At 45.0% G+C, this 25335-nt stretch overlaps 1 protein-coding gene across 5 annotated transcripts in view; it reads right to left on the bottom strand.

The window, feature by feature from the left end:
- Positions 1–25335, bottom strand: part of TNFAIP8 (TNF alpha induced protein 8) — a 113201-nt gene that overhangs the window by 39844 nt on the left and 48022 nt on the right. The window contains exons 1-2 of one of the 5 annotated variants that reach the window (XM_072840649.1): positions 21024–21264; positions 610–669 (exon numbers count right to left, since the gene is read on the bottom strand). The exons of 2 other annotated variants lie outside the window; for them this stretch is intronic. In XM_072840649.1, the coding sequence (XP_072696750.1) occupies positions 610–669; positions 21024–21036 (73 nt within the window). In that variant the 5' untranslated portion in view covers positions 21037–21264. Of the gene's footprint in view, positions 1–609; positions 670–21023; positions 21265–25335 lie in introns of those variants that run through there. 2 more of the 5 variants (XM_072840650.1, XM_072840651.1) reach the window with 2 other exon arrangements.

The following is a 25335-nucleotide window of genomic DNA, read 5'->3' as shown; positions in this document are numbered from 1 at the left end:
TGACCTTGATTCTAATAGAGGTTTATTAATACCATCTCTTAATTGAATTTTATCACAGAGCAGCAGAAAAATCTCCTCTTAAATTATACCACACAAAAAAGCTCTTGTTTTTTTGTTTGCTTTTTTTAAAGAAAAAAAAAAGCCTGGATTTTGGGGTCTTTTGCTCAGAGCTAGCCAGGTCAGCAAGTGTTCAGACTCACACAAATGAGAACAGCAGAATTTGAGGTTTATTCAGGAGGTATCAAACTCTAGTCACTTTCAACAATGTAAATTCTCTGCAGTGAAAAATACTAAATTAACCAGATCTACATTCCCAGGTCACAGGAATGTCAGGTCATAACAACATGCATTGTATTAACATTTTTTATTTCTACCCTGCCGACAAGAGGTTGAACAGTTACATATGACATTTTAGGTCAGAAACAAAAGTTGTCTACTTAGCATAAAAAGTGGCTTTCTTCTATTTGACTTGAGGCTTTCCTCAACTTTTCTTGTATTACTTACGTCCACACCCTCGAAAGTCTTTGGAAGACTTCCATGATCAATACATACAGCTGGCTTTCCATCTCTCTCCTCCCATATGGGAAAGGTCTGTGTTCTTGGTCTCACCTGGTTGGAGCTTCAGGCTTTGCGTCCTTCTTATCCTTCTCAGACTCTTCTGCATTTTACCTTCCGAAAAAGAGGTGAGGCTACATGGGTGTCTCTCCAGAGCCCTCCCTGCTCCCCACCCGGCCTTGGTGATCTTGCTCTTCTTGCCTTAAGGACATTTTTATTTACCAGAAATAGAGATAAGGACACTCAGAAGAGAACAGAGGTCACTTATGTACCTTCTCAGGAGGCCAAGCACCCCGATGCTCATGCATTGCTGGATACTGAATGAGGCTGGGGGGTGGGGAGTGAGGAGTGGGGGCGGGACACAGAGCTGCTGTGAATCAGGAAAGACCCACTGAGATTAAGTGTGGCCATGGAGGAGGGGGAAAGCTGCCTCCCAGGGCCCTCCCGGGGAGTTTGAAGTTTGTTACAGGTAACCCCTCTCATTCTATCCCGGTGATACCACCTTCTCCTGCATCCACACTAATGCTCTGGCTGTGTGAGTGTATAATTCTGAGAGGCTGGGAAGAAGTGCTGACATCTGGGGTGAGCACATGTAGAGACAACAGTACATCTCCGATATACTTGTTGCCTCGGCTTTTCATCATTTGTGTTATTTTTCTTCTAAGAAATCTTCCTTCCTTGCTAAAAAATGTTCAGCAGATGATTTCAATGCACATACATGCACACACACACTCAAAATCAAGCCTGAAAATATGACCTGAAGAATGTATGATGCATGGTCTTTCTTTTACAATACTTAGCAATGATGCCTTGCATTCACATAGATTTTAATTTAAAAAAGAAGAAGAAGAAGAAGAAGAAGAAGAAGAAGAAGAAGAAGAAGAAGAAAGAAAGAAAGAAAGAAAGAAGAAAGAAAGAAAGAAAGAAAGAAAGAAAGAAAGAAAGAAAGAAAGAAAGAAAGAAAGAAAGAAAGAAAGAAAGAAGGATGCTTGGGTGGTTCAGCGGTTGGGCACCTGCCTTTGGCTCAGGTCATGATCCCAGGATCCCCGATCGAGTCCCTCTGCCTGTGTCTCGCCTCTCTCTCTCTCTCTCTTAGTCTGTGTCTCTCATGAATAAATAAATAAATCTTTAAACAAAATAAAAAATAAGATTAAAAAAAGAAGATTTTATTCAGACTCCCTAGTTATCTCCCTTGGGTCATTATACCCACTTTACGGATATGTCATTCAAGAAAAGGAGGTTATATGAGTTGCTCAAGATCACAAAACTAAGTAATAGTGTTCTTCAGACTGCAGTAAATGCAGTCTAGGCTTCCTGGGTCCTATATCTAGACTTTCTTACTCTGTGAAAGTACTCATGTAAAATTCAAGCGCTTTATTTTTTAGAAGGGTAACTCAAAGACTGCTACATTGGGAGGTTTCCAGAGTTTGAACTGACCAGGATGCTAGCAGAGACTGCTCAAATAGCTGTCTGAATGCTTAGATCAGCCTCAAATGAAAGTTATTCCATTCCTGATATTCAATGCTTAAATAAACTATAAGTTCAATAGCTTCTATTTATTCAGCTACATGAAACCACTACCATTTTTTTTTTTTTAAATAAAAAGTTTGGTCAGGACCTTAACTAAACCCGCTCAGCTATGAGGCTGCCAAGAGTAGGGAAAAGAACACCAGGCTCGGTGTGGGAGACCTGGGCCAGATCACCATAAACCCAGAAGCACTGCCTCCTGTGCATTAGGATGGTTTTTTTCCTATTCCTTCTCGTCTCACTTTTCTGCTAAATATGGGCAAGCCAGGGGTGCCTGGATGGTGCAGTTGGTTAAGCAACTGACTCTTGGTTTTGGCTCAGATGATGATCTCAGGGTCATGAGATCAAGCCCTCCATTTAGCCCCATGTCAGGCCCCATGCTCAGTCAGAGTCTGCTTGAGACTCTCTTTCCTTTTCCCCCTCTACACAAACCCCCACCCCCCGGCTCTTCTCTCTCAAATAAATAAATAAATTCTTTAAAAACATTTTTTAAAAGATTTTATTTATTTATTTATTCATGAAAGACAAACAGAGAAAGAGAGAGAGAAAGAGAGAGAGACAGAGACACAGGCAGAGGGAGAAGCAGGCTCTATGCAGGGATCCTGACGTGGGACTCGATCCCGGGACTCCAGGACCACGCACTGGGCTGAAGGCAGGTGCTAAACCGCTGAGCCACCCAGGGATTCCCTAAAAACCTTTTTTTAAAGGGACAAGCCATTGAACCTCTCTGTTTGCCCATCTATAAAATGGGGCCCAGTGCATGCCATTTATTTAACAGAGGAGAAACAATAGGCAAGAAATGAGGCAAGAATGTGACAAAGCACTGAAAACTCTACAATCCCCCTTTGACTCTTTCCCAAATACTTTCATGAATGAGACCATGTTGTCTTAGATTGTGGAACATGTATTTGGAAGCTCTCAGTGCTGGCCCTAGACACTCCAGATAGGAATGGTGATCTAATGTGTGTGGTCCAGCAACAGAACATGAACATAGAAGGGCTCAGCTTCTGTATTGTGTCCAGATTCATGGGGCCAGCACAGGGATAACATGAGAGGAGTTCCTAAAGGGACTCACCAGGGGAAGTAGGGCAGGAGTGAGGCTGAGCCTGGAAGCACCGTGTCACATCGGACCCCTGAATCCGTGGCTTTCCTCCAGAAAAGCAGCAGGAGGAAAAAGGGATCAACAACCATAGTCCCAGAAAGTACCACTTGGAGGTAACCTTAGAGCTCACCCCTCTAATCCTCTAGCTGGCTGATGAAGCGATCTCTTACCCACATCCCAAGCAGTAAGCATTCACCCAGACCCTCCTTGCTCACCTCTAGGCAAAGATTCACTCCTTTAAGAGCCTCATCTCCTTTCTGATCAGTAGGAAGCTCCTCCTTATAGTAAACTGCAATTCAAGAGAAGTCTGAAGAGGGGTGCCTGAGTGGCTCAGTGGTTGAGCGTCTGCTTTGGCTCAGGTTGTGGTCTCAGGGTCCAGGGATCAAGTCCCGTATTGGGCTCCCTGCATGGAGCCTGCTTCTCCCTCTGCCTATATCTGCCTATTTTTCTGTGTCTATCATGAATAAATAAATACAATCTTTAAAAAAAGAGCAGTAAGAAGAGAAACATAGATTATTTTGTTTGTCCATTTGAGAGAGAGAGAAAGAGAGAGCAAGTAGAGGAGGAGCAGAGAATACCAAGCAGGCTCCATGCTCAGTGCAGAGCCTGACACGGGACTTAATCTCATGACCCCCAGATCATGACCTGAGCTGAAATCAAAAGTTGGTTGCTTAACTGACTCAGCCACCCAGGTGCCCCCCAAAACACAGGTTTTTAAACTACATTGTCTTTTTTAACAACCCAGGGGGGATCTTCCTCATACTGTCTATAATGGACTGCAGTTGAATGCAATGTGGAGACACTTATGCAATTTTCCAGTGCCAGCCACACATCTGTTACTGGTTATGGTGAAGAATTCAGAAGCAAGCCACTCTGGATGAGTGGCTTTTCTCTTCTCTTCTCATCTCTTTTCTCTTCCATGTGCTCCCTCTAAGGCCATAGAAAACGATGCCAAGACAGGTTGGGTAGCTGGCCCTACTTGATTGCATCTGAGGAATTAAGAAGCTTTATTCTCGTTTCTGAACAAAATGTGAAATCCACAAGGAAACCAAACTAGTGCTTCATATGTGGAATTTGGACCATACACAGGCTCCTGGCCGGAGATCCGTTTGAAAGTCTAATCCTCTCCAAGCTGTCATAATTTTATTCTGACATTTGAGTTTCTGACACTGGTAGAATGGCTATTAAATTAACATCTGTGCCAACTAGTCACCGTTAAGAGACAGAAAAGCCTGGTAGGTGGAGCTCCCGGGCTGGACAGGCTTGCCAGGTGAAAGCAACCAGGGCTGAAACCCAACAGACAGACTCAGCAGGTGGTAAAAATGTGAACCAAAGCAGAACTTATCCAAACAGGGTTGGTTTCAGGGGAAAGAGCTGGGGGGGTGGGGGGTGGGGGGGCTGTTTCGCAGGTAACATTGAAAGGCCCGGGTCAGTTTTTCCATTTGAACAGATCAGGTTGCAAAACTTTAGCTATTCAGTTTCTCCTTAAAGAAGAGCTATAGAAATATGTAATCATTAAGATTCACCAAGTTGGAGACATCACCAAAATAAATATCTTTTCTGAGAAACTGCTAACATAAACAGGGTGCCTGTCTAACGAGAAAAGGTCTTGTGAAGCCCATACGTTTCCCAGCAGAAACAGAAGAGAGCTAAAACCCCTAACATTTCATAATCTGAAATCTATTCCAGCAGAAGTTTACTGAATTCAGCAAAGTACCATTATATGCCATTTAACTTCCTCAATTGCAACTATGTACAATCGGCCCAAAACAGAACAAGAGAAAACGTAACCACCTAAATGCATCTGCCCACCATTCCACGGAATAAGTTTATGCTGAGGGGTGAGCCTGAAACAAAGCTGTGTATTGACTGGTCCCTCCCTGACTCTCGTCTCTGTATGGCCTCCTCACACTGTGAGCATCTCATGCACTCAAGGTGTATTTAAGGCTGTATCTAAGACTATGTATGTCTTTTCACATCAAAGTGCCTCCAAAGACAAGCCAACTATTTCATCTAGCAACCCATTCCAATGGTAGAGGAAACACTTAGATAGTAAGTCTTATACTTACTGGCAAGTGATATGTTGTTCTCAAATCTGGTCACTTCCTAAGAAGCTTTCAAAAATAATATTACCCCAGACAGTCCTGATTTTACACATGACTCTTCTGTCCTCTTACCCCAAACTAGCACCTTAAATTGTCATATATTACAGTGGTGTGATCAGAGTTGTTGAAACAGACTCATAATTTGAGCCCTGAGATCCCCAAATTGTATGCCATGGGCACTATGGTAAGCACACGGGGGTGGGGATGGGGTGTTGGAGGATATTTTAAATTTTCGAAGAAAACAAAGCATTATTCAACATCTCTCAGAAACTGTATGAACTACTACTTTGAGCAAGTTCACAGCGTAACATTAGATTGTGCTACATTTCTTTTAATGACATCATTTCTTTGCCAAGCTAGGCTGTTGGCAGTTGCTGTGATAAAAAGCAAGTATTATATTAAAAAGTACATAAGGCAGGAAATTAGGGTAGTGAGAGCCAATCCGATTTCAAGGTTTGAGAAGTTGTGAGTTGGCCAGTGATCCGTTTATTGCCTGACAGCCCCAAATGCACCCTTCATCACCTGCTCTGAGAAAAGAAAGACGGGACTTTGAGTACTTCTTCTCTCTTGCCAGCCAGTACAATTCTAAGCTTTGTCAGTGGGATGCAGTGCAGAGACATTACAGGAAGAAAAACTTTCCCTCCCTGGTGCTGGTGTGCTCCTTCGAGAAACCTCCCCATAAACAGATTTCCTGAGCATCCTAGCGGGTGGATTTCCAGCAAGTTCTACCAGCCTGGCACTACAGTGACTTCTCTGCCATCCAAGGAGCCTGGCTAGCCATTCTTTCTCCTTCAAGGTCAGGCGTGAAATGGGGGAAACTCATGCTTGGTGCTCTACCTTGAACCCAAGGTATGCGGTTGCTCCTTACACTAGCTATGCCTCTATTATTTACAATTCTCTTCACTTGCTAGATAGTCCTTATTAAAGTTAGTGTTTCTTTTAATTGCTTTCTTTTTTATTATTATTAGTTGTGGTAAAACACACATCACATTAAATTTACCATCTTAATCATTTTTTTTAAAGATTTTATTTATTTATTCATGGCAGACACACACAGAGAGAGAGAGAGAGAGAGAGAGGCAGAGACACAGGTAGAGGGAGATGCAGGCTCCATGCAGGGAGCCTGATGTGGGACTTGATCTGGGTCTCCAGGATCACGCCCCAGGTTGAAGGTGGCGCTAAACCACTGGGCCACCGGGGCTGCCCATCTTAATCATTTTTAAGGGTACAGTTCTGACATTTCAGAGAGGGAGACAGAACATGAGAGACTCCTAACTCTGGGAAACTAGGGGTGGTGGAAGGGGATGTGGGCGGGGGGTGAGGGTGACTGGGTGATGGGCACTGAGGGGGGCACTTGATGGGATGAGCACTGGGTGTTATTCTATATGTTGGCAAATTGAACACCAATCAAAAATAAATTTATTAAAAAAATAAGGGTACAGTTCAACTGTACTAAGCACCTTTACATTATTGTGCAATCCTTACCACCACCCATTTCCAGAACCCTTTCATCTTGCAAAACTGAAACTCTGTACCCATTAAACACTACCTTTCTAACCTCTACTCCCCTCAGTCTCTGGCAACCACCTTTCTATTTTCTGTTTCTGAATATGACTACCAAAGACATCTCACGTAAGTGGAAATAGAGTATTTGTCTTTTTTTTGTGATGGGCATATTTCACTTAACATAAAGTCCCAAAAGTTTCATCCATGTTGTTGCTTGTGCCAGAATTTCCTTCCTTTTTAAGACTGAATGATATTCTATTGCATGGAGATACCATTCTGTTTGTCCATTCATTCATGGACCATTCAATGGGCAACTGGGTTACTACCACCTTCTGGCTATTGGGAATAAACATGAGTTTGTGAAATTGCAGTTCTTTTGGGAACATTCCCAGAAGTGGAATTGCTAGCTATATAGTAATGCTCTCTTTTTCAAAAAGATTTTTATTTATTCATGAGAGACACAGAGAGAGGCATAGACATAGGCAGAGGGAGAAGCAGGCTCCCTATGGGGAGCCTGACACAGGACTTGATCCCAGGACCCCAGGATCACAATGTGAGCCAAAGGCAGATGCTCAACTACTGAGCCACCCAGGCATCTCTATATAGTAATTTTCTATTATTAGTCTTTTGAGGAGCCACCTACCATATGGCCAATTCATATTTATTTATATTAAGCTTTCCTGTTCCAATTATCATGTCTCCTGATTGGATCCTGGCTGAACCATGCAAGGCCCAACAGGGGTACACATTCTGGGAGTCACTGTGGTGAAGAATGAAATAAAAGCATGGTTTTTAATCTTTCAATTTATATGTATGATGTGTTCCAAATGGTACCAAGTGACCAATACAGAAATACATAGTAAGTTATATAGACCTACACACCCAACAAATGAAACTGTTAGGTATTCCTGGTGTCTAGGAAAATGATGTGAAAACAAAACAAAACAAAACAAAAACAGAGACACTAAGGGGTCCCTAAGTGAAGCATGTTGGGAAACCTTTGCTCTTGTCTACATGTTTCCAGCTGCCACGGGGGCCTGTCCTAGATGGCTCCTACGTTCACTCCCTGTCCAGGAGTATCCTTCCATGTGAGGGCACAGACACACCACACACCCCCAACACCACCAGCAGCAGCAGTGTGACACATACCCACAGCATCTTGATTTTCTTCACCATATTTAATTATTTCTCGCTTAGGCAACAGTGGCTAGAATCCTGCCACTGTCTCTGACTTAGGCCCTGTGTCTGCCTTAATTTCCAATCTCACTATGTCCCCCCATCAGCATGTTTCCTCGACAGGCCTTCTCTCCATTCCTAGGCTGTCTTTCCAACTGTCATCTCTAGCTGGTAGAGTCTAACAGGGTATAAGCCGATTTCCATTCAATGAGACCAGGAGGTAGACCCCTCAAATGCCCACAGAGGCTGAAAATAGAGTAAATCTGTACCTGCCACAACTTCTGGCTGCCTGAGTCTCTGCACCCAGGAAGACACCAAGATAGGCAGGCTGCGAGCGACGTGCTCAGGATGCCAGCTGGAGTACCAGCCTCTCCCACAGAAGGCCGAGGCGGCAAAGTGCACATGCATGCTCCCACCAGGGGCCAAACCATGCATGTGCACCCCACCCCCCAAGTAGAAATGAATGCTCTGAAAAGTACTCATTCAGAAACTTCAACACTTGTTTTCATTCACTGGAAACAAACATGACAGTGAACCATGACACCTTGCACAGCCACCAGCCACGCCATGGGAGGAGCTGTTGCTGCCCGTCTATATTTCCTACTATGCTGCACTCTTTTTGTTTTTTTCTGAACCCCTGCTATAATCTTGCTCAGGTCTCAATTCCTCCAGAAAGCCTAGTAAAGCCCACAACAAACCTACACTTCCGGAGTGAACGTCTACTATGCTTAAAGTCGATCATCCTGATGTTTGTTGTCTTGTGAGGCAGATTTGTAAGCTGCTTAAAACACGATTATACTTTGTGGGTTTTTCCCCCTCCTTTTTAAGGAGGAGAACACGTTGGACGCTTGGAAGGCACTATAGCACTAATAAAACATCATCTAATCAGTTCGTAATCCTGAATTATGACAACGTGTACTAACAATTTTAATTTCCCCTTACCCCAAAAGTACATTACAAGGAAATGTGTACATAAATATCTGTTATCTTCAAAGAAAGAAGCAAGAGAAGAAAATTTGCATTACATCTGAAGGGCTGACGCTGGTGATCTGCAACAATCCATAAATCTGTCAGGTTTACAAAAAAGCCCATCAGATAAAGAGCCAAGAAGAAAATAACTCTGACAGCTGCAAACCTTCTGTTTTACAACAGGCACAGAATGGACGCACTTCCTTTTAACATCTTCATAAACACAGAGTGACGAGCAAAGGCAAACATCCCCAGTAGAAGCCTCTGGAGTCTAAGTCTGTGCTTATCTTTACAGAGGCAGCCTTGCCAGCCATCTATCAAATCCACCCCAGTTAGATGGATCCACCACTAATGAGCGAGACTGAACAGAATTCCCAGTTTGGTGGATGGAATTTCCAGGGCCAGCAAGGTACTGGCAGCAGCTGCCCACATTCAAAGGGCAGTGACCTCGCCATCCTCAGAATGGGAGTTTTTGTTTCCTTTAGGTGAAGAACTAAAGCACAGGGCCACCTGAATATATACACTAATAAATCCCAGATGGGAATTCCAGGCACCTCTTTACACAAAGCATGAGCTCCTCTTGGGCAATAAACATTCTATTAGCCCACTCTCTTAGGAATGAGCTTCCCCTCAGGGGCTGTTTGTGTTTATCATCTGCTGTGTTTTCTAAAGCCAATTTGGGATTCGTTGTTGCATAATATGTACTTAATTTTGTCATCTGTTTGCTTAATGGATGAGATTAACCTTTGAATGTAAAAAGGCAGAACTCTGGGTGTCCCATATATCCCATTATCTGGGCCAGAGGAAGGAAACAATATTCTACTTGGCCATTGCCCCAAATTCTGAACCAGCAGTCCAGTTTGGAATCGAATGATGTTTATGTTTATATTCAGCTGTCTTCCTGGCCTCAGGTATAGTTTATCAAGCACCTACTGCGTGCTAGGCACATTATGGAACACATCTCTAATTTACAACATCTCAGCAAAGTGGTATTTTCTACTTCTTGAAGTGTTTCTGCATACATCGCATTGATCCTCATTAAAAATCCCTCATGGAAAGAATCTTAGGTATTTTTGGCTCCATGTGCTTCTGAGGAGGATATAGATGCTCAGAGACATTAAGTGGTTGGACCAAGGTCATTGAGCTAGGACTGAGACTGGAATGTGGGTCTTCTGATCTCATTTTGTGCTACTTTTGTCTACAGTCTCCGAGTGAGCAGAACACCAATAATTTTATTTCAAAGCAAACAGCATATGCTCCCATGGAAGAGGGTTATAGAGCAGTGAGAGAGGTCAGGCAGCAACGGTGACTGGGAGGCTCTGAGCCTGGCTGACTTAGAAGAGGGAGCCAGACATTAATAGAAGAGAGGAAGTCTAGAGAGGAACAGGCGTGGCTAGGGGGAAGGGGAGGAGTCCATTTCACACCTCTGAGTCTGAACAGATCCACCAGTGTGGGGATGTGCCTAAGCCACTTGTATCAGACCGATATCCCACATGAGCAGGGCTCTTCCCGGGAGTGCTGCTGTTTCTATAAAGCCACAGCTTTTGATGAAAATATTTCTTAAATGGATTGCAAAGAATACCTCCTCTTAACTAAACAAAGGGTATGGAGTGTTACTATTATTATTATTTTTTATTTGCAAAGCAGGCTATTGTTGCCGATCACACTATTCTGTAAAGAGATATGAACCTACTTTTGCTCACTAAACTCTGCCTAATAAAGTTGTCCTTTTTCATTGTCTTTATACCCAGCCAACAATTCCTATCCAACTTCAAGACACAAGGAGATGCATGTGATCAAGATTTCACATTCTTTTCAAATGCACTAGAAAGCCAGTCCCAATATAGAGATCTACAGAGCAGGTGCACTGCCTTTAACAGAGCAGAGTCATGTTTTCAGAGGGGAGGGGAGGGACACTGGGTTCTTAAATCAGTAAAGCAAAATTGTATATAGTTGAAATTATATTAAAAAGTCCTTAAATGGCCCAAAAAGTACAGTACTGTCTACACAGTTTTGTATCTACACAACAGTTCCTTTAACAGTCTATGTTTCTCTAGAGCTGCCAATCAGATATTCAAGTTCTCCCTCCATGGTGATGATAATATTAATAGTGCCCAATTGTCTAGCTCTCTGAACAATGTGTTTCCCATTCTGTCAGTGGTCAGAACCCTCAAGACTCACCCACTCCATTGGTCCCTTCCCTTCCCTTCCCTTCCCTTCCCTCCCCTCCCCTCCCCTCCCCTTCCCTTCCCTTCTTTCCTTTCCACTATTTTATTTATTTATTCATGAGAGACACACAGAGAGAGGCAAATACCCAGGCAGAGGAAGAAGCAGGCTCCCTGCGGGGAGCCCAATGTGAGACTCGATCCCAGGACCCCGGGATCATGCCCTGAGCTGAAAGCAGATGCTCAACCACTGAGCCAGCCACCCAGGTGCCCCTCCATTGGTTTCATCAACAGGTAGCCCTCACTTGTCCAGAATAAGCAATGTGGAGAGTTAGTACCTGGTCATGTAGTGGCTAAATAGGAATGGTCAGGATTTCCTGACACCTGTTTTCTTCCTCAGAGTCAGATGCCACTTTTTACTGACACCATGTAACAATTCCTCTTACATCTACTAATTGGAAGTCCAAGGGACCTAGGGAGAACCAAAACTTAGCGAAGGAAGCCAGAGGTTCATTGCCTGTTCTAAAGGAAGCCATAGATGGCACTGTGACTGTGCAGATGTTGTCTTCATTTATTTAGTTCTTCAGTCTGCAGATACTTACTGAACATTTACCATATACAGGTACAAGGCAAATGGTGCAGATAAAACAACTCTGGTGCCCGTCCTCATGAAGCCTATAGTACAGGTGGGGGACCGGGAAGACACTAATTAAAATATAGTCTAAGTGCAAAAGCAGAAAAGTATGGGGTGCTACAAAAGCTGGTAGGACAAGCATGTAAATCAGGTCTGGAGGAGTGAGTCAATCAGGGAAGGCTTCCTGAAAGAAGTGATGACTACACTAAACCTTGAAGGTAGAGGAATTAGCCAAAGAAAAGGGGAAGTGAGATAGAAAAGAAGGAAGAATGGCTCCTGGTAGAGTTAACAGGTGAAAGAAAAACCCACCAGAAAGGAAAGCTAAAGAAAAAGCCACTGGCTATAATGATGAAGTGGCCGCCAGCATTCTTTGAGAATGACAACTGAGTAACATGACTAGATATAGGAGCCAAATTGCAAGGGATTCAGGGGTAAAATGCTGTTAAGAAAGTAGAGAAAGAATGGTGGACTCTTCTTTATGAAGTCTCACAGAAAGGAAGAAGATAGTACTCTAGAGAGTAAAACATTATCGGAAGAGCACAATTTTAGCCCAGCTTTAACTGAATGGCTTTGCACAAAGAGTACTTAAATCCCCATGATGTTCCCACTGGCCAGATACAGGGCAGCCTGAGCACCATCAATCCCTTACAAAAGCACATTTGAAGGAGTTTCCATGGACTCTGACAGGAGTGTGAAAAACGTGTAAAAAAAAAAAAAAAAGGATAAAGCCAAATCCCCCTCCATGCTCAGTGGCCGGCCAGTGCCAATCCAGCAGGTCTTACCTAAAGCAGAGCTACTAAGGTGCTATCTCTGGGGTGCCCAGAAGTCTCCCCAGCCCCAAATTAGCCAGTTAGAGCTACAGGAAATACTCTTATTATAGAAGAAGGACTTTTGGCAAAATTTTCCCTATTTCCTGTTGTACCATCAGGTTCTCTGAAAAACATAAGTGCCTCTTAAGGCCTGTGGATGACTGACACACCTAAGCATATAAGCGAATCTTTGTTCCTTCTTGAGAAGGGGTGTAGGGGGGAGCAGGGATGCAGAAATTAAGACCATGAGTGTGGGGAGGCTTGGAATGGGTGGGAACACAAGCTTGTCTTGTTCCAGATTCCACCCTGGTCCCTACCTCCAATCAGCCTAACTCAGAGAAAAGGCCAAGAAGAGTGAATATACCCAGCAGACAACTGGCAAGGCAGGTGTGGGCATTGCAAATGCTGAAGGTTTCTTGTTTTTAGTGACGCAAATTATTTTTTTTTTAAATGTAAAATACTCAGAACTGTTTTGAATGAGATTTCCATCCCTGCTTCTCTGAATTGATTCACTCTCTAAAGGTCATGAACCAAAGGAATGATATTTGTGAGACCATCATTTCTTTAGAAGGATTTCTAATTTGTGGGTAAAAGTTAGAGTGGCCCACTTACCTCAGTGACCACCTGTCATCTAAGGTAAAGAGCTAAAATCTACTCAGAAACAAAATTACAATAACATCTGACATCTCTGAGGCAGAGCCAATATATCAATGAGAGCTCAAGTTTGCTGATTCATAGCCCAGTGGTAGCCTTAGGACAGAATCCAGCTACACACGGTTTTCTTGGGCCAGATAAGTTTTTTGTTTTTCATCTGAACTCCAATGCCTGCCTGGGGATGGGACCTGTTCTCTCCAAGTCAGCCCCAGGCATCATGCTTTCCAACTGTTCATAGAAAACAGTTATTTCCACCTTCGTGTTTCTTACCTGGTTCTTGTAGACATTTGAGCTCGGGACCACTGGTTTATACGGACTAATAAAAACATGAACAAAGGGCGCCTAGGTGGCTCATTGGTTGAGCGTCTGCCTTCAGCTCAGGGCGTGATCCTGGAGTTCTGGGATCGAGTCCCGCATCAGGCTCCCTACAGGGAGCCTGCTTCTCCCTCTGCCTATGTCTCCGCCTCTATGTTTCTCCTGAATATATGGATGGAATCTTTAAAAAAAAAAAAAAAAAAACCCACACAAACAAACAACCTCTCTCCTATCACGGTAGAGCTCCAGAGTCAACCGTTTCCAAGCACCACACATGTGGGTAATTGAGCAACAAGAGCATTAAACACCGATAAAGCACAACAGTATGCAATATCACTTGTAATCAGACTCTTAACAAAACAGGAGACCAAAAACACAGCAGGGCTTGCCCATCCCAAGATAAGCCATGAGACCACAGCTTTGAAACCACTTTTGAACACAAGTATCTGCCAGCAACAGCAGTCTCCATCTGATCTCACCCCATGTACACGGTTCCTGCGAGACCCCTGACATCTGGAACGTCACGGAACACAAGCCTGGCAGCCAGCATCCAAGCCAGGCTTGGCACAGCAAACAACCCCTCTATTCAGTGAGCTGTGGCTATGCTGCAGAATCTGTAGTATCCAACTAACACCACACAAGTTGGAGCCATTCACATCCAGCCCTCAGCCAGCTGAGCTGCTTAGTACTCTTTAAGACATCTGTAGCACACAATGCAGAAACTGTGCCATCATCTATCTGTCCATAGACGATTTAAGTCCCCTACCCTTGACCCCACCACAGCTCCACATGACGCCTCCCATCACATCCAGCACAGAAGCCCAAAACCAGAAAGCCAGTGCTTCAGGGAAGCTTTTGAAGTCTTCTTGTTCAATCTCCTTATTCCTCAGACTTGTTCATCAATGAGAAATTAGGCCCAGAAAGGGTTTTTGATTTTTTTTTTTAAGATTTTATTTATTCATGAGAGACACGGAGAGAGAGGCAGGGACATACGCAGAGGGAGAAGCAGGCTCTCTGGGGGGAGCCCAATGCGGGACTCGATCCCAGGACCCCTGGTATCATGCCCTGAGCCCAAGGCAGATGCTCAACCACAGAACCACCCAGGTGCCCCAGGCCCAGGAAGTTGATAGGATCGATGTGTCCAGAGCTCATCATGCAAGTGTTCTAAGTAAGATGCACTAGAACCTACATCTCTAAGACCTCCTCTGTGGAGGTGAACTCTCTGTGACATAGCATCGCACCTTTAAAGGCACCCACATCCTTCTGCAGCCTCACCCAGTGTCTTAGACTTTATTTCCATGACCCTCATGTGCAGTCTGGCTCCTCTCTATAAAACATAAAGGTATTCTTAACAGGAACAAATGGCCTTATTACATTGTTCTAAATGAAAAATTACATTTGACTTCAGTGTTTTGTGGGGACATATAATTACCATAGATGGAAGGGCTGCCTGTAATTAATTTTCTCTAATTCTTATTCTCATTGTGCAGCGCTTACCAGACCAGGTCTATGATACCTTGGGGATGCTTTATTGACTTCTGAGAATCTCTCTTTCTGATCTGCCGGCTGTTGTGGTTCATGGAGGGTATGCCCTCATCTTCCCTGATAGTATCCGTGTCACAGTCACGGAGGCCAGGGGTGCTGGTAATCCAATAGGCAAGGCTCCATTCACTGTATTATTAAACCATAGCCAGTCACCACATAAGAAGCAACAGGGGGAAAAAATCCCCAAAAAACACAGTGAAAGGAAGTCTGTTTAATAGACACCATGGCCCACTCAATGTCACTTCCATCACCCCTCCCTAAGGAGCAGGATACTCTTTGAGGCAGACACTAAGCCCATCCCCAGCTCTCAGGTTTACCCTGACCCACTACAAGTCGCTCTTGGTCATTCTATACCCCGTGCCATACAGTGACTAGTTTAGACAACCCAAGCCTACACCCCTCAACACCACATTCTACAGCCAATCAACTGGCTTAAGATGGGGCAATGAGGCTTGAGAAGTTTGCTGGAGGCTTCTGGAAAAGGTCACTGTCTCCTCTGATGGAACTGCCAGAAACCAGTTCTTTCTCTCCTCCTGGACAGCGCATTGTGCATATGAAGTAAGAATTACTGCAGACGTTTAACCACTGTGAGAGAAGCTAACTGAGAATCACACTCAACCACAGAGGGCAGATTGGAAAGAAGATGGGTTCTTGACATCACGGTGCGGCTGAACCAAATCTCGTTCCAGTTAGGCAAGCTAATAAAAAATTCTCTTTTGGATGAGCTAATCTAAACTGGGGTTTCTCTTTCTTGCATAATAGGAGCCATAACTGATATACTATTCTGGACAGCTAATGAGGAGCATGCCTGAGGACTTCTAATCTTGTTGCCTAACCACGTGCCCAGCCCCTAAAGGAAAGTGGGCGAAGGAGCCCCAGAATACACAGATGACTGATACTTTCTCCCCCATTTTCTCAAGCTGGCTGCCTCACAAAGGCCAGAGCACAGCCCAGAAAGCCCCTCTCCTGCAGAGCCAAGTCTTGTCCATCTGATTGCAGGAGGAGTCAAGCACAGAGACCCAAGGGTGGGGTGTTGATGCTTAGAAACCTTAGTTACACAGACGGGGAAGAGAATCTGAGAGGCAGGACCTGGGTCTTCCACACCCAGTATGGTGCTGCCCCATCATCTCTGATGATGGACCTCTGATATGGGGCCTCCCAATGGACCCAATAGGGAAACATCCTTGCCACAAGCTGGGGGCTGCCTTCCTTGCAAAAAGAGCAAGACTGGGGATGCCTGGGTGGCTCAGTGGGTGAGTGTCTGCCTTCGGCTCAGGTCATGATCCCAGGGTCCTGGGATTGAGTCCCACATTGGACTCCCTGCCCCTGCAGCCTGCTTCTCCCTCTGCCTGGGTCTCTGCTTCTCTCTTTCTGTGTCTCTCATGAATAAATAAGTAAACACTTTAAAAAAGAAAAAGAAAAAAGAACAAGACTTAAAGTAGGAAAAAGTAAAAGCATCCCCAGTTGCACCCACTCTCCCAAAGACCCAAACCAAAGGACCCCAGGGAATGGTGCCCTCGGGCTCCAGAGATAAATGAAGAGCTTAGCAGCTGAAGGGACTATGGATTCCCAAGGATGCAAATAAGTGCTGATCCTGACAGCTGGAGGCAGTGGGATTTCAGAGCCCATTTAAAAAAAAAAAAAAAAAAAAACATAGACAAATGGACACATGAAATTATCTTGGTTGGCAAAAAATTCAAGAAAAAAAGAAAAAAGAGAAAGTACTACACAAACAAATGTACATGCCAAATAAGATGACGTAAACCTCACATTGCCTATACTGGGAGCTTTGCTTTGGAAGAGTGGGAAGGAAGGAGCAAGAGGGTGAGAGTCATGAGTTAGTTTTCTCCATTGGATGGGACTGACCTGGTGCCAGTACCTCCTGTTACTCTGTCCACAGGATCCAGGCTGTGGCTGTGATGGAGAGGGGATGATGTGGGTTCTCCTCTATTTTTGGCACTAGTCTGACCTTTGTCAGAAGGTGAGATTAGAGGGTTTGGCCTATGTCCAGAGGACAGTGGTCATAAGAACTAAAGAAGGTGGAAGGGAAGGGGTGCTTGAATGGGCTTACAGCAAAACAAGAAGACGAAGAATGTTGGGCAAAACTGTCCAGGTCCAGCTGCATTCGGTGACAACCAGTGGCTCCTCATCCCATGATCCTATTTTCAAATTTTTTTTTTTAAAGATTTTTATTTATTTATCTGAGAGAGAGAGAAAGAGGGAGGAAGAGGGAGAGGGAATCCCAAGCAGACTCCCCACTGAGCATGGAGCCTGACATGGGGCTCAATCCCATGATCCCCAGATCAAGTCCTGAGCCAAAATCAAGAGTTCCGATGTTTAACCGAGTCACCCAGGTGGCCCTCGTTTCAAATTCACTTTAAATAATTTCTATTCTTCAATTGTACTAACTCTCATGACAAAAACTGTGATCCAACCCCGTAAGATGTAAAAATCTCATATTCACTATATCCAAGTAACTGCAAAATGAACGTAGGGAGCCTTGAGGAGATTGTAGGTTTAGGGGTTTAACGGCGGGCAAAACCCAAAGGATTTATCTCTATACCAAAACTAAGGAAGGCCATACTTGGCAGTGTAGTCCTCTGAGATAAGGGGTCTGCTTGTTCCCATGTTTGCCGTGGCCACACCGAGGGAAGGACCAGGGTGACCCGTGCTGACACGCAGCAGCTGGAGGAGCCACACGCCTGGCTAATTCAAGACCCCTGCTCTTGGAAGCCAGAGCCTGCGTGTGGTCACACATCCCCTCCGAGGCAGGCTAGGGTGGCAGGAAGAAAACAGGGGTAGGAGGCATGGTTCCCCCCATCCCAACTCTGACACTCTGATGCTAAATAACCACAGACACCCGACTTGATTTCTTTGTCCTGAGTTTCATTTGTCAAAGGAGAAAATTGGGCTACATGGAATGGCTTCTCATCTCATGTCCAGGAAAAGTCAAATTCCTTATAATTGTCCTCATGGCCCAAGCTGAATTGGCCCCTTTCTATCTCTCAGGCTCGTCTTTCAAGTGATAAGCTCCCTGGTGCTTTCGGGAACACGCGAGGACCGTTCCCACCCCTGGGACCTTTGTATCTGCTTGCCCTCTGCCTGGAATGTTCCTCCCCAGAATATTCACATGTCTGGCTTCCTCACACCTTTAGGAGAGACTACTGTCACATTCTCAGTGTGGACACACAACTGCAAATCCTCCCTCTGTTCCCACCATGTACAATAATCCTTTCCCCAATTTCAGATTAAAACAATTTTTTTCCTCCTTAGCACTTAACAGTACTTATTGGGTTATTGTCCATCTTTCCCACTGGAATGTTGGCACTCCAAGGGTAGGGATTTCTTTATTCTATTTCTTTATTGTTCCTCAGGAGCAGGGATCTCTATCCACTCTCTTCACTGGTGTATCCTCAGTAACTAAAAGAGAGCTGGATCCATAACAGGAATTCAGGAAGTTTTACTGAACAGATGCAGGCATGGATGGGGGCAAGGGAAGATGGGAGGGGTATGGCCTTCTACAGTGTCTTCCAGCTCTGAGGTCTGTGGGCCGTGGTGCCTCCGGTGGGAGGGCTATCCTCCACCCCCATTGTACCTGGGTGGACGTTAGCTATAGCCAGGTGACACAAGCCAGCCCGGGGCCCGATGTGGTGCGCTTTCCCTGTGCTGTAGAACTTCTCACGTGCTCCTTCCTGCCATGCATACTTTGCGCTCCTCACAACACCACAACCTCCAAGCATCGCCTGTGAAAAACGCTTTATGTTGGGATTCAGTTCAATTTTCTAGAGTCAAATTTAGCATCATTTGGGGGCACACAGTTGCATCCACCTCCTCTCTCTGATTCTTCATTTAAAATTCCTGGGGAAGGGACACCTGGGTGGCTCAGTGGTTGAGCATCTGCCTTCGGCTCAGGGCGTGATCCTGGAGTCCTGGGATCTAGTCCTGGGATCTAGTCCTGGGATCAGGCTTCCTGCATGGAGCCTGCTTCTCCCTCTGCTTGTGTCTCTGCCTCTCTACTGTGTCTCTCATGAATAAATAAATAAAATCTTTTAAAAAAATAAAAATTCCTGGGGAAAAGAGAAGTGAGAATCCCCCTCTGCCAGCACACCAGCCACACTCTTGATTGAACCTGAGCTGAGAAGAGAGCGGTGCATTTCGGCCAGCTCCACTAGATGGCAACATGGTCAGCGGGGATCCCCGCGTGAAATTCCCAGCAACACACAAGAGCAGCTCCCACAGCCTCTGCTGGCCTCCTCCTCTATGCTTCCCCAGGGGGGTTCCTCTTCACCCGTAGCCTGGCTATTTTCAACCAATAATTTACAATGTGCTCTTATATGGTTCATGTTTACTCACTGAATACAACTAACTTAATCGCTCTAGCCTTGGAAGCTTTAGTCTGCTTCTTCCTTCTGCTTAGGTGCGATACTTACTTCTCCTTTGATACTCTCCCCAAAACTCACTTCTCCCAGGAAACTTTCCCAACCAAACCTGGATAGATCCCAACTGCATATGTGCCGTGAGACACAGTCATAGGCCTATAACCATTTTTAAATATTTGATAGAATGTGCCTTTATACATTCATAAAGAAAGTAGAGAATCCCGTGCACAGCTCCAGGCATCTGGAGCACAAATGTCCACTTAACATAAATGATGTGCAGGTGACCATCTACCACACACAAAAAGAAGCCATGGCTCTAGGAAATTGCAGTGGCTGCCAAAGTTCAATTAATGGGCCAAGAAACTAAATATACTGATGCCTAGCTACTTCTTCCAATTTCTAATTCCCTCCTCATATTCAGTTTAAGCTCCAGAAAGTCCCTTTTTTTGAAAATGTTATTTATTTATTTGAGAGACAGAGTGAGTGAGAGAGAGAGAGCACATGAGCAGGGGCAGAGGGAGAGGAAGAAGTAGGCTCCTCGCTGAGCAGGGAGCCCGATGCAGGGGCTCAATCCCAGGACTCTGGAATCATGACCTGAGCTGAAAGCAGACGCCTAACTCACTGAGCCACCCAGGCACTCTGCCAAAATGTCTTTTGAGCAGAAAAATGTTAAATGAACTTCAGCAAATATTGGGCATAGACTTGAACAAGTGTGCAACTACCTATATAACCTTAAGGGCTATGTAGATTGTTCTATTTCAATGCCAAAAAGTTTTCCAATTTACCTCAAAAATAAAATTAAGGGGCACCTGTGTAGCTCAGTCAGTTAAGTGTCTGCCTTGGGCTTAGGTTGTGATCCCAGGGTCCTGGGAGGAAGCCCCATGAGGGGCTCTCTGCTCCATGGGGAGTCTGCTTATCCCTCTCCCTCTGCCTGCCGTTCCCCCTGCTTGTGCTGTGTCAAATAAATACGTAAAATCTTAATAAAATAAAATGAAGTCTACTTGTAGAAGCATTAACTATGGCTGAAAACAAGCCCAAGATGTGCTTTTAAAATACAAAAGCCCATATACACGTTGGGTAAAATTGCTTTTTGGCTTAGGGAGAATGGTAGCCACAATAATTTTCTGATAAACATCTACACAACAGGAGAATAGAAATAAATACCCTGGTATTTGCAGGTCATTGCCCAACACACTGGGAGCCAGAGACTGCTTACAGTTAACAAATACATGGAAAATGTAAAAAGGAGAAACTATAAGTGAAAAAGCTACCCAATCTTCTCGGAGTCCCATTTCTGAAGCATTTCCATCCTTCATTTGTTTACAGAGGAAACCATCTACATGCAAACTTTAGATGCCCATTCTCCACCCACAATATTCATACTTCCCTCAGCTTAACACCAGATCCCCACAGCCAGTCACAGAGAAAGAAAAGCAGTGATTTGTTTGACATAACCACTTTAAAGCCGCGACCGAATGTTATTCCCTTGCACACAGCAGCACCATGTTACTGAGTCATCCGAACATTCCGCCAGATTCCGACACACTACACCCAAGCTAGTCGGAGGGCAGTTTTAACTCACCTAGTTTCAGCATTTTCCCCCTGTCCTCAGTCAGAAGGACAGCTTCACAGTGTCTTGGTTGTCACGTGGAGGAACATACACAGCCACTCTGCTGATACGGATCCTATGGTAACCGATTCACCCTCAGGAAGGATCACCCTTCCCCAAGAATAATTCCCAAGAATTTACACCATCCTTTAAAAAGGAAAAACTCCACCGTACGCTTACCAAACGCACAGAAGACACTGGTCAATAAGAGTCACTTTAAAAGTTGTCTTGCTAAAAAAAAAAAAAAAAAAAAAAAAAAAAAAAAAAAAAAAATAAAAGTTGTCTTGCTTGTTATTCTGGGAGCTGGGTTTCGTCACCTGTAGTGGAATGCATTCTGCAGCCTTTAATTGTGAATCCAGAGAGGTCCCCACATTCACAGCAGGGACGGACTGGTTGTTGCCTGCACTTGCTGCCCATAAATGAGGGCTACACAGAAACACAGGGATTACCTGTGATAGGCGGACAGGAGATGTTTTCAAAATCAAGTAGAAACAGGAAGTCTTAACGTTTCAACATGCTAGAAAAGAGGAGCCGATACTTTAAAAAAAAAAAAAAAAAAAGGAGCAGCTCCAATCATAGATGCCAGGCCAAAAAAAAAAAAAAAAAAATCAAAAAAAGCTCTTCATTCCTACCTGGCCTGTATAAACATGAATGTCTATTAAAAGGTACTACTGCTTAGAGGTATTCTTGTTCTCAGCAGACATAGAGAAAGGAGTTTGGACAATGTTGTGACTCAAGACCATTAGTCTTTTACTTTTGAAAAGAGTGTAAGGCCTTTCTAAAGAATGGTGTGTGACTGTATTCGGGCACACACAACACACGCACACGTACGTACAGAAAGATATATGCATATATACTATTAGTCTCTTCAGAAGCTTATTGATTTACCTGAGCATTTGGCAGTCATCACTACCCACTGGGCAAGATTCTACTGGTCCTGCAAGGCCTGCTTCCAAGTACGCCACCTCTGTGAACACTTTGAGCATTCCAACCAGCTATGTAGGATCTCAACTTCTTCCTTTGACCCCCATGGCACCTCACTTGAACATCCTTGGTAAGACTTCCTGGGTACCTCTCACAGGTGTCTGTGAATTATCTTTAGTGGCCTGTTTCAGCCCCAAACATGCTAACTTCCTAGATTTTATTTTTATCCTCCATAGCAATGACACTGTCCTGAGGCTACCAGGTACTCAGCAAAAAAGATACCTAGTGGAATACAATGGATAAATACTTGGGAGTCTGCTAGGTCTGGTTCATATTCCAGCTATGCCACTTCCTGGTTTTACAGAACTGCAAGTTACGTCACCTCTCTGAGCGATTTTATTCTCTGTCAAATGAGAATAACATCATCTACCCCATGGAATTGCTATCAGGATAAAGAGAACCACGTGAAGCAAGTAACACCTTGTCTGATGCACAGTGAGGGCTCAGAGAGCAAAGGGCATTATTGTTGACCTGAATTACAAACCAACCCGCCTACGACTAATTTGGGGAGGAGGATGAAAGAGATACCAGATCCACATCAATGTACAAACACATTATCCATTTCTTATTTTCTTTAGCCTACATTATCGTGTGACTAACTCGTGATAGCTTGAAGCTTACACCACAGAAACCATCGGTTTGCGTTCCTTAGGTTATCTCCCCACATTCTCACCGGCCCCTTCATGCTATGACTTCATCGGAGACCAAGGATCACAGGAGATGCCAAGAGCTTGCTCTCTTCTCCTTGGAAGTTCGAGATGCTGAACCACTAGGACTTTGCAAACTCTAACCCATTGGCTATTCTGAGCTCCACAGTGTAAAGAGCAGTGATGCCACATCTAAACAGAAGAACTGGTCCCTCACATTTCCTTAAAATGTGGTCTCGGTGGCAGCTGCATGGCTAGGTGGCTACCCAAGAACTGGTCTGTCCACTACAGCTGGAGAGGATGGAGTGGCACTGCGAAGCCAGGGGGAAAGGGGTGAATGGCCTCACAGAAAACAGCATGGTGGTGGAGCCCTCACATGTGCGCCGGACCTAGTGGCCCAGTGACCGAGGAATCTGTCCAGACTCAGCTCTGGGAGGCAGTTCATGTTCAGGAATGCACACACGGCTGTCTTTTCTAGGGAGCACAGCTTGGTAGCTGAAGCCAAGTGCTGCTCAGCACCCCACCACCCGCAGTCACCCGCTCGTGGCCACTGCTGCTGCTGCTGCTGGAAACGCTCTGGAATTTCATGGTGAGGCTAAATCACTGTCATTAGGCAAGTCTGGGTCCATCTCCCATGGTCTTTCTTCTCCATCGATCTGCAGCCATGTGACAGTGGCAGGCAGGACACCAGACTCTCCTCTTTGGTGTGCACATGCTTTAGGTTACCTAGCATCTCAGGGCAAGGCACTATCATCCAAATCATTTCACAATCCCCACACACCCAGGGGAAGTGGGTGGCGATCCCAGTTTCCACAGAGACTGGCGGAGCAGAAGAGGTTAAGCAGCAGAGCCAACAGGACTGCAAGCCCTACCCTCCCAGAACAATCCCCAGAGCGCGCACTCTCTCTCTCTGGCCTAGTTTCATCGACTGCGTGTTACATACCCCAAGAAAAATACTGCCCTGACACTTACCCACATCCTTATCTGCTGTGCATTCAACAAAATCACCACAATTGGGCAATTTGGGCCTGTGTGAGGAAGATACCTGCACCTGTTTACTTCATCTGATTTTTAGAGCCTTAGAGACAGAAGTGGTGATGTCTACAAAACACCTTGACCTTCACGCCCTGGCATTTCCAGGACGCTCCCTGGTCCCTAGGGTATGCTGCCATGGCCGCCAAGAAGAGAGGTCATCTCCCCTTTTGGCCCTTTCTGGACCTCCTCTGCCCTGCCTCCTCCAGCCACCTCCACTCTTTCAGTGGCCTCCTGAAAACCATGGCCCCCAACAGAGCCTCCTCCTCAGTTTGACTTGCTTTTCTGGGCTCCGCTGCTCTTCTTCTAGGAGGAAGGAGTCAGACCCACCCTCTCACCCGAAGAGGCTTGGCACTGGCAGAGAAGCCCATGGTTCAAGCCTACCTAAGCGTGGGAAGATCTAGCTGACTGGTGTCAGGAACCCTGCATGATGCTCTCCCTGAAACCACTCGGTCCTCACTGGGACCTCGGGACATGGGCACCATGATCCCCAGGTTACAGGTGAGGAGTGTGAGCTCCCACACGTCATGCTCCTACTCAGTGCAGTGCCAGCATATGGACCCAGGTACACCCTGCTCTCAATCTGCTGGCTTTTCTCTCTGCATATCACATTTGTGCAAGTGTCCTTGGTTTACCAGACAGAAAGCACAAATAGGTCAGCGTCTAGAAAACAAAAAGAACACCCGGCAAGCCACCTTTCAAAGCCAGGAGAGCAGTGACCAAGACAGTGTGAGTTGGAGCCCTGAGGGTGGGGGCCGGCGCTGGCATCAGGGACAGGACCGGGGCCCAGAGGAGTGACTTCTTAAATCTGTTAAACGTCCGCTGCCATTCACAGCCTCCTCCACCCTGAAACAAGCTGCACAAAATACAAGTGTGAGATGGCAGGCCTTTCTATCACATCGTATGTGTCTCTATGTTTTAAGCATAAATTTTATAAAATGCTACTCAGAGCCCCTCCCCACTCCAAAAGACCATTTTTGTCTTTTCTTTTTTAAAATTCACATAACTTCAGTGTTGGCAAGACCTCTGATAGCGTCCAATCTTATTTCACAAGCAAGGGAAATGAAGCCACCCAAGGAAGCTGAAAGCCATGCCCCAAATCACACTGCTAGCTGGTTAGCGGAGCAGCTGCAGTGAGGCCTGGATCCCAGGACTCCAGAAGGAGTCTGTCTTCCTCAGATACAGGCTCCAAGCTCTCTTCACACCTGCACCACCAATGAAAACACTAAATCAGCATTTACAAGGCAAAAAAACAAAAAAAAAACACCCAAACTAAACACCAAGCGTCTGCTGCAATAAATATGCTGGCACTTGAATGTGGTTTACTTTCTGCTGAACTGAATATAAATGGAATCCTGACACCTTCTAGCATTCTTCCTTTGCAAACCTTCATGTGACACTGAGCACAAGCCCTAGCGATAAAATATTAAACTAATTAAACTTTCTACTTGCCAAGAAAAACTCCAATTGCACAGTCAATTTCTCTATAAATTTCTAGAATGTCTAGTTAATATGCAACATCTGATATTTCCCAAGCTGAATTCCTCAACATCCCTCCCCTGCCAAACCCGATCCTTTTGCTCTGAGTCTTAGACTCTCTGGCTTCCATCACCACCCTGCCC

Source organism: Canis lupus, chromosome 10 (genome assembly GCF_048164855.1).
Source record: "Canis lupus baileyi chromosome 10, mCanLup2.hap1, whole genome shotgun sequence".
In the NCBI taxonomy this organism is placed as follows: Eukaryota; Metazoa; Chordata; class Mammalia; order Carnivora; family Canidae; genus Canis; species Canis lupus.
Note: the sequence above shows the minus strand (reverse complement) of the source record. Positions and strands in the feature narration are given on the sequence as shown.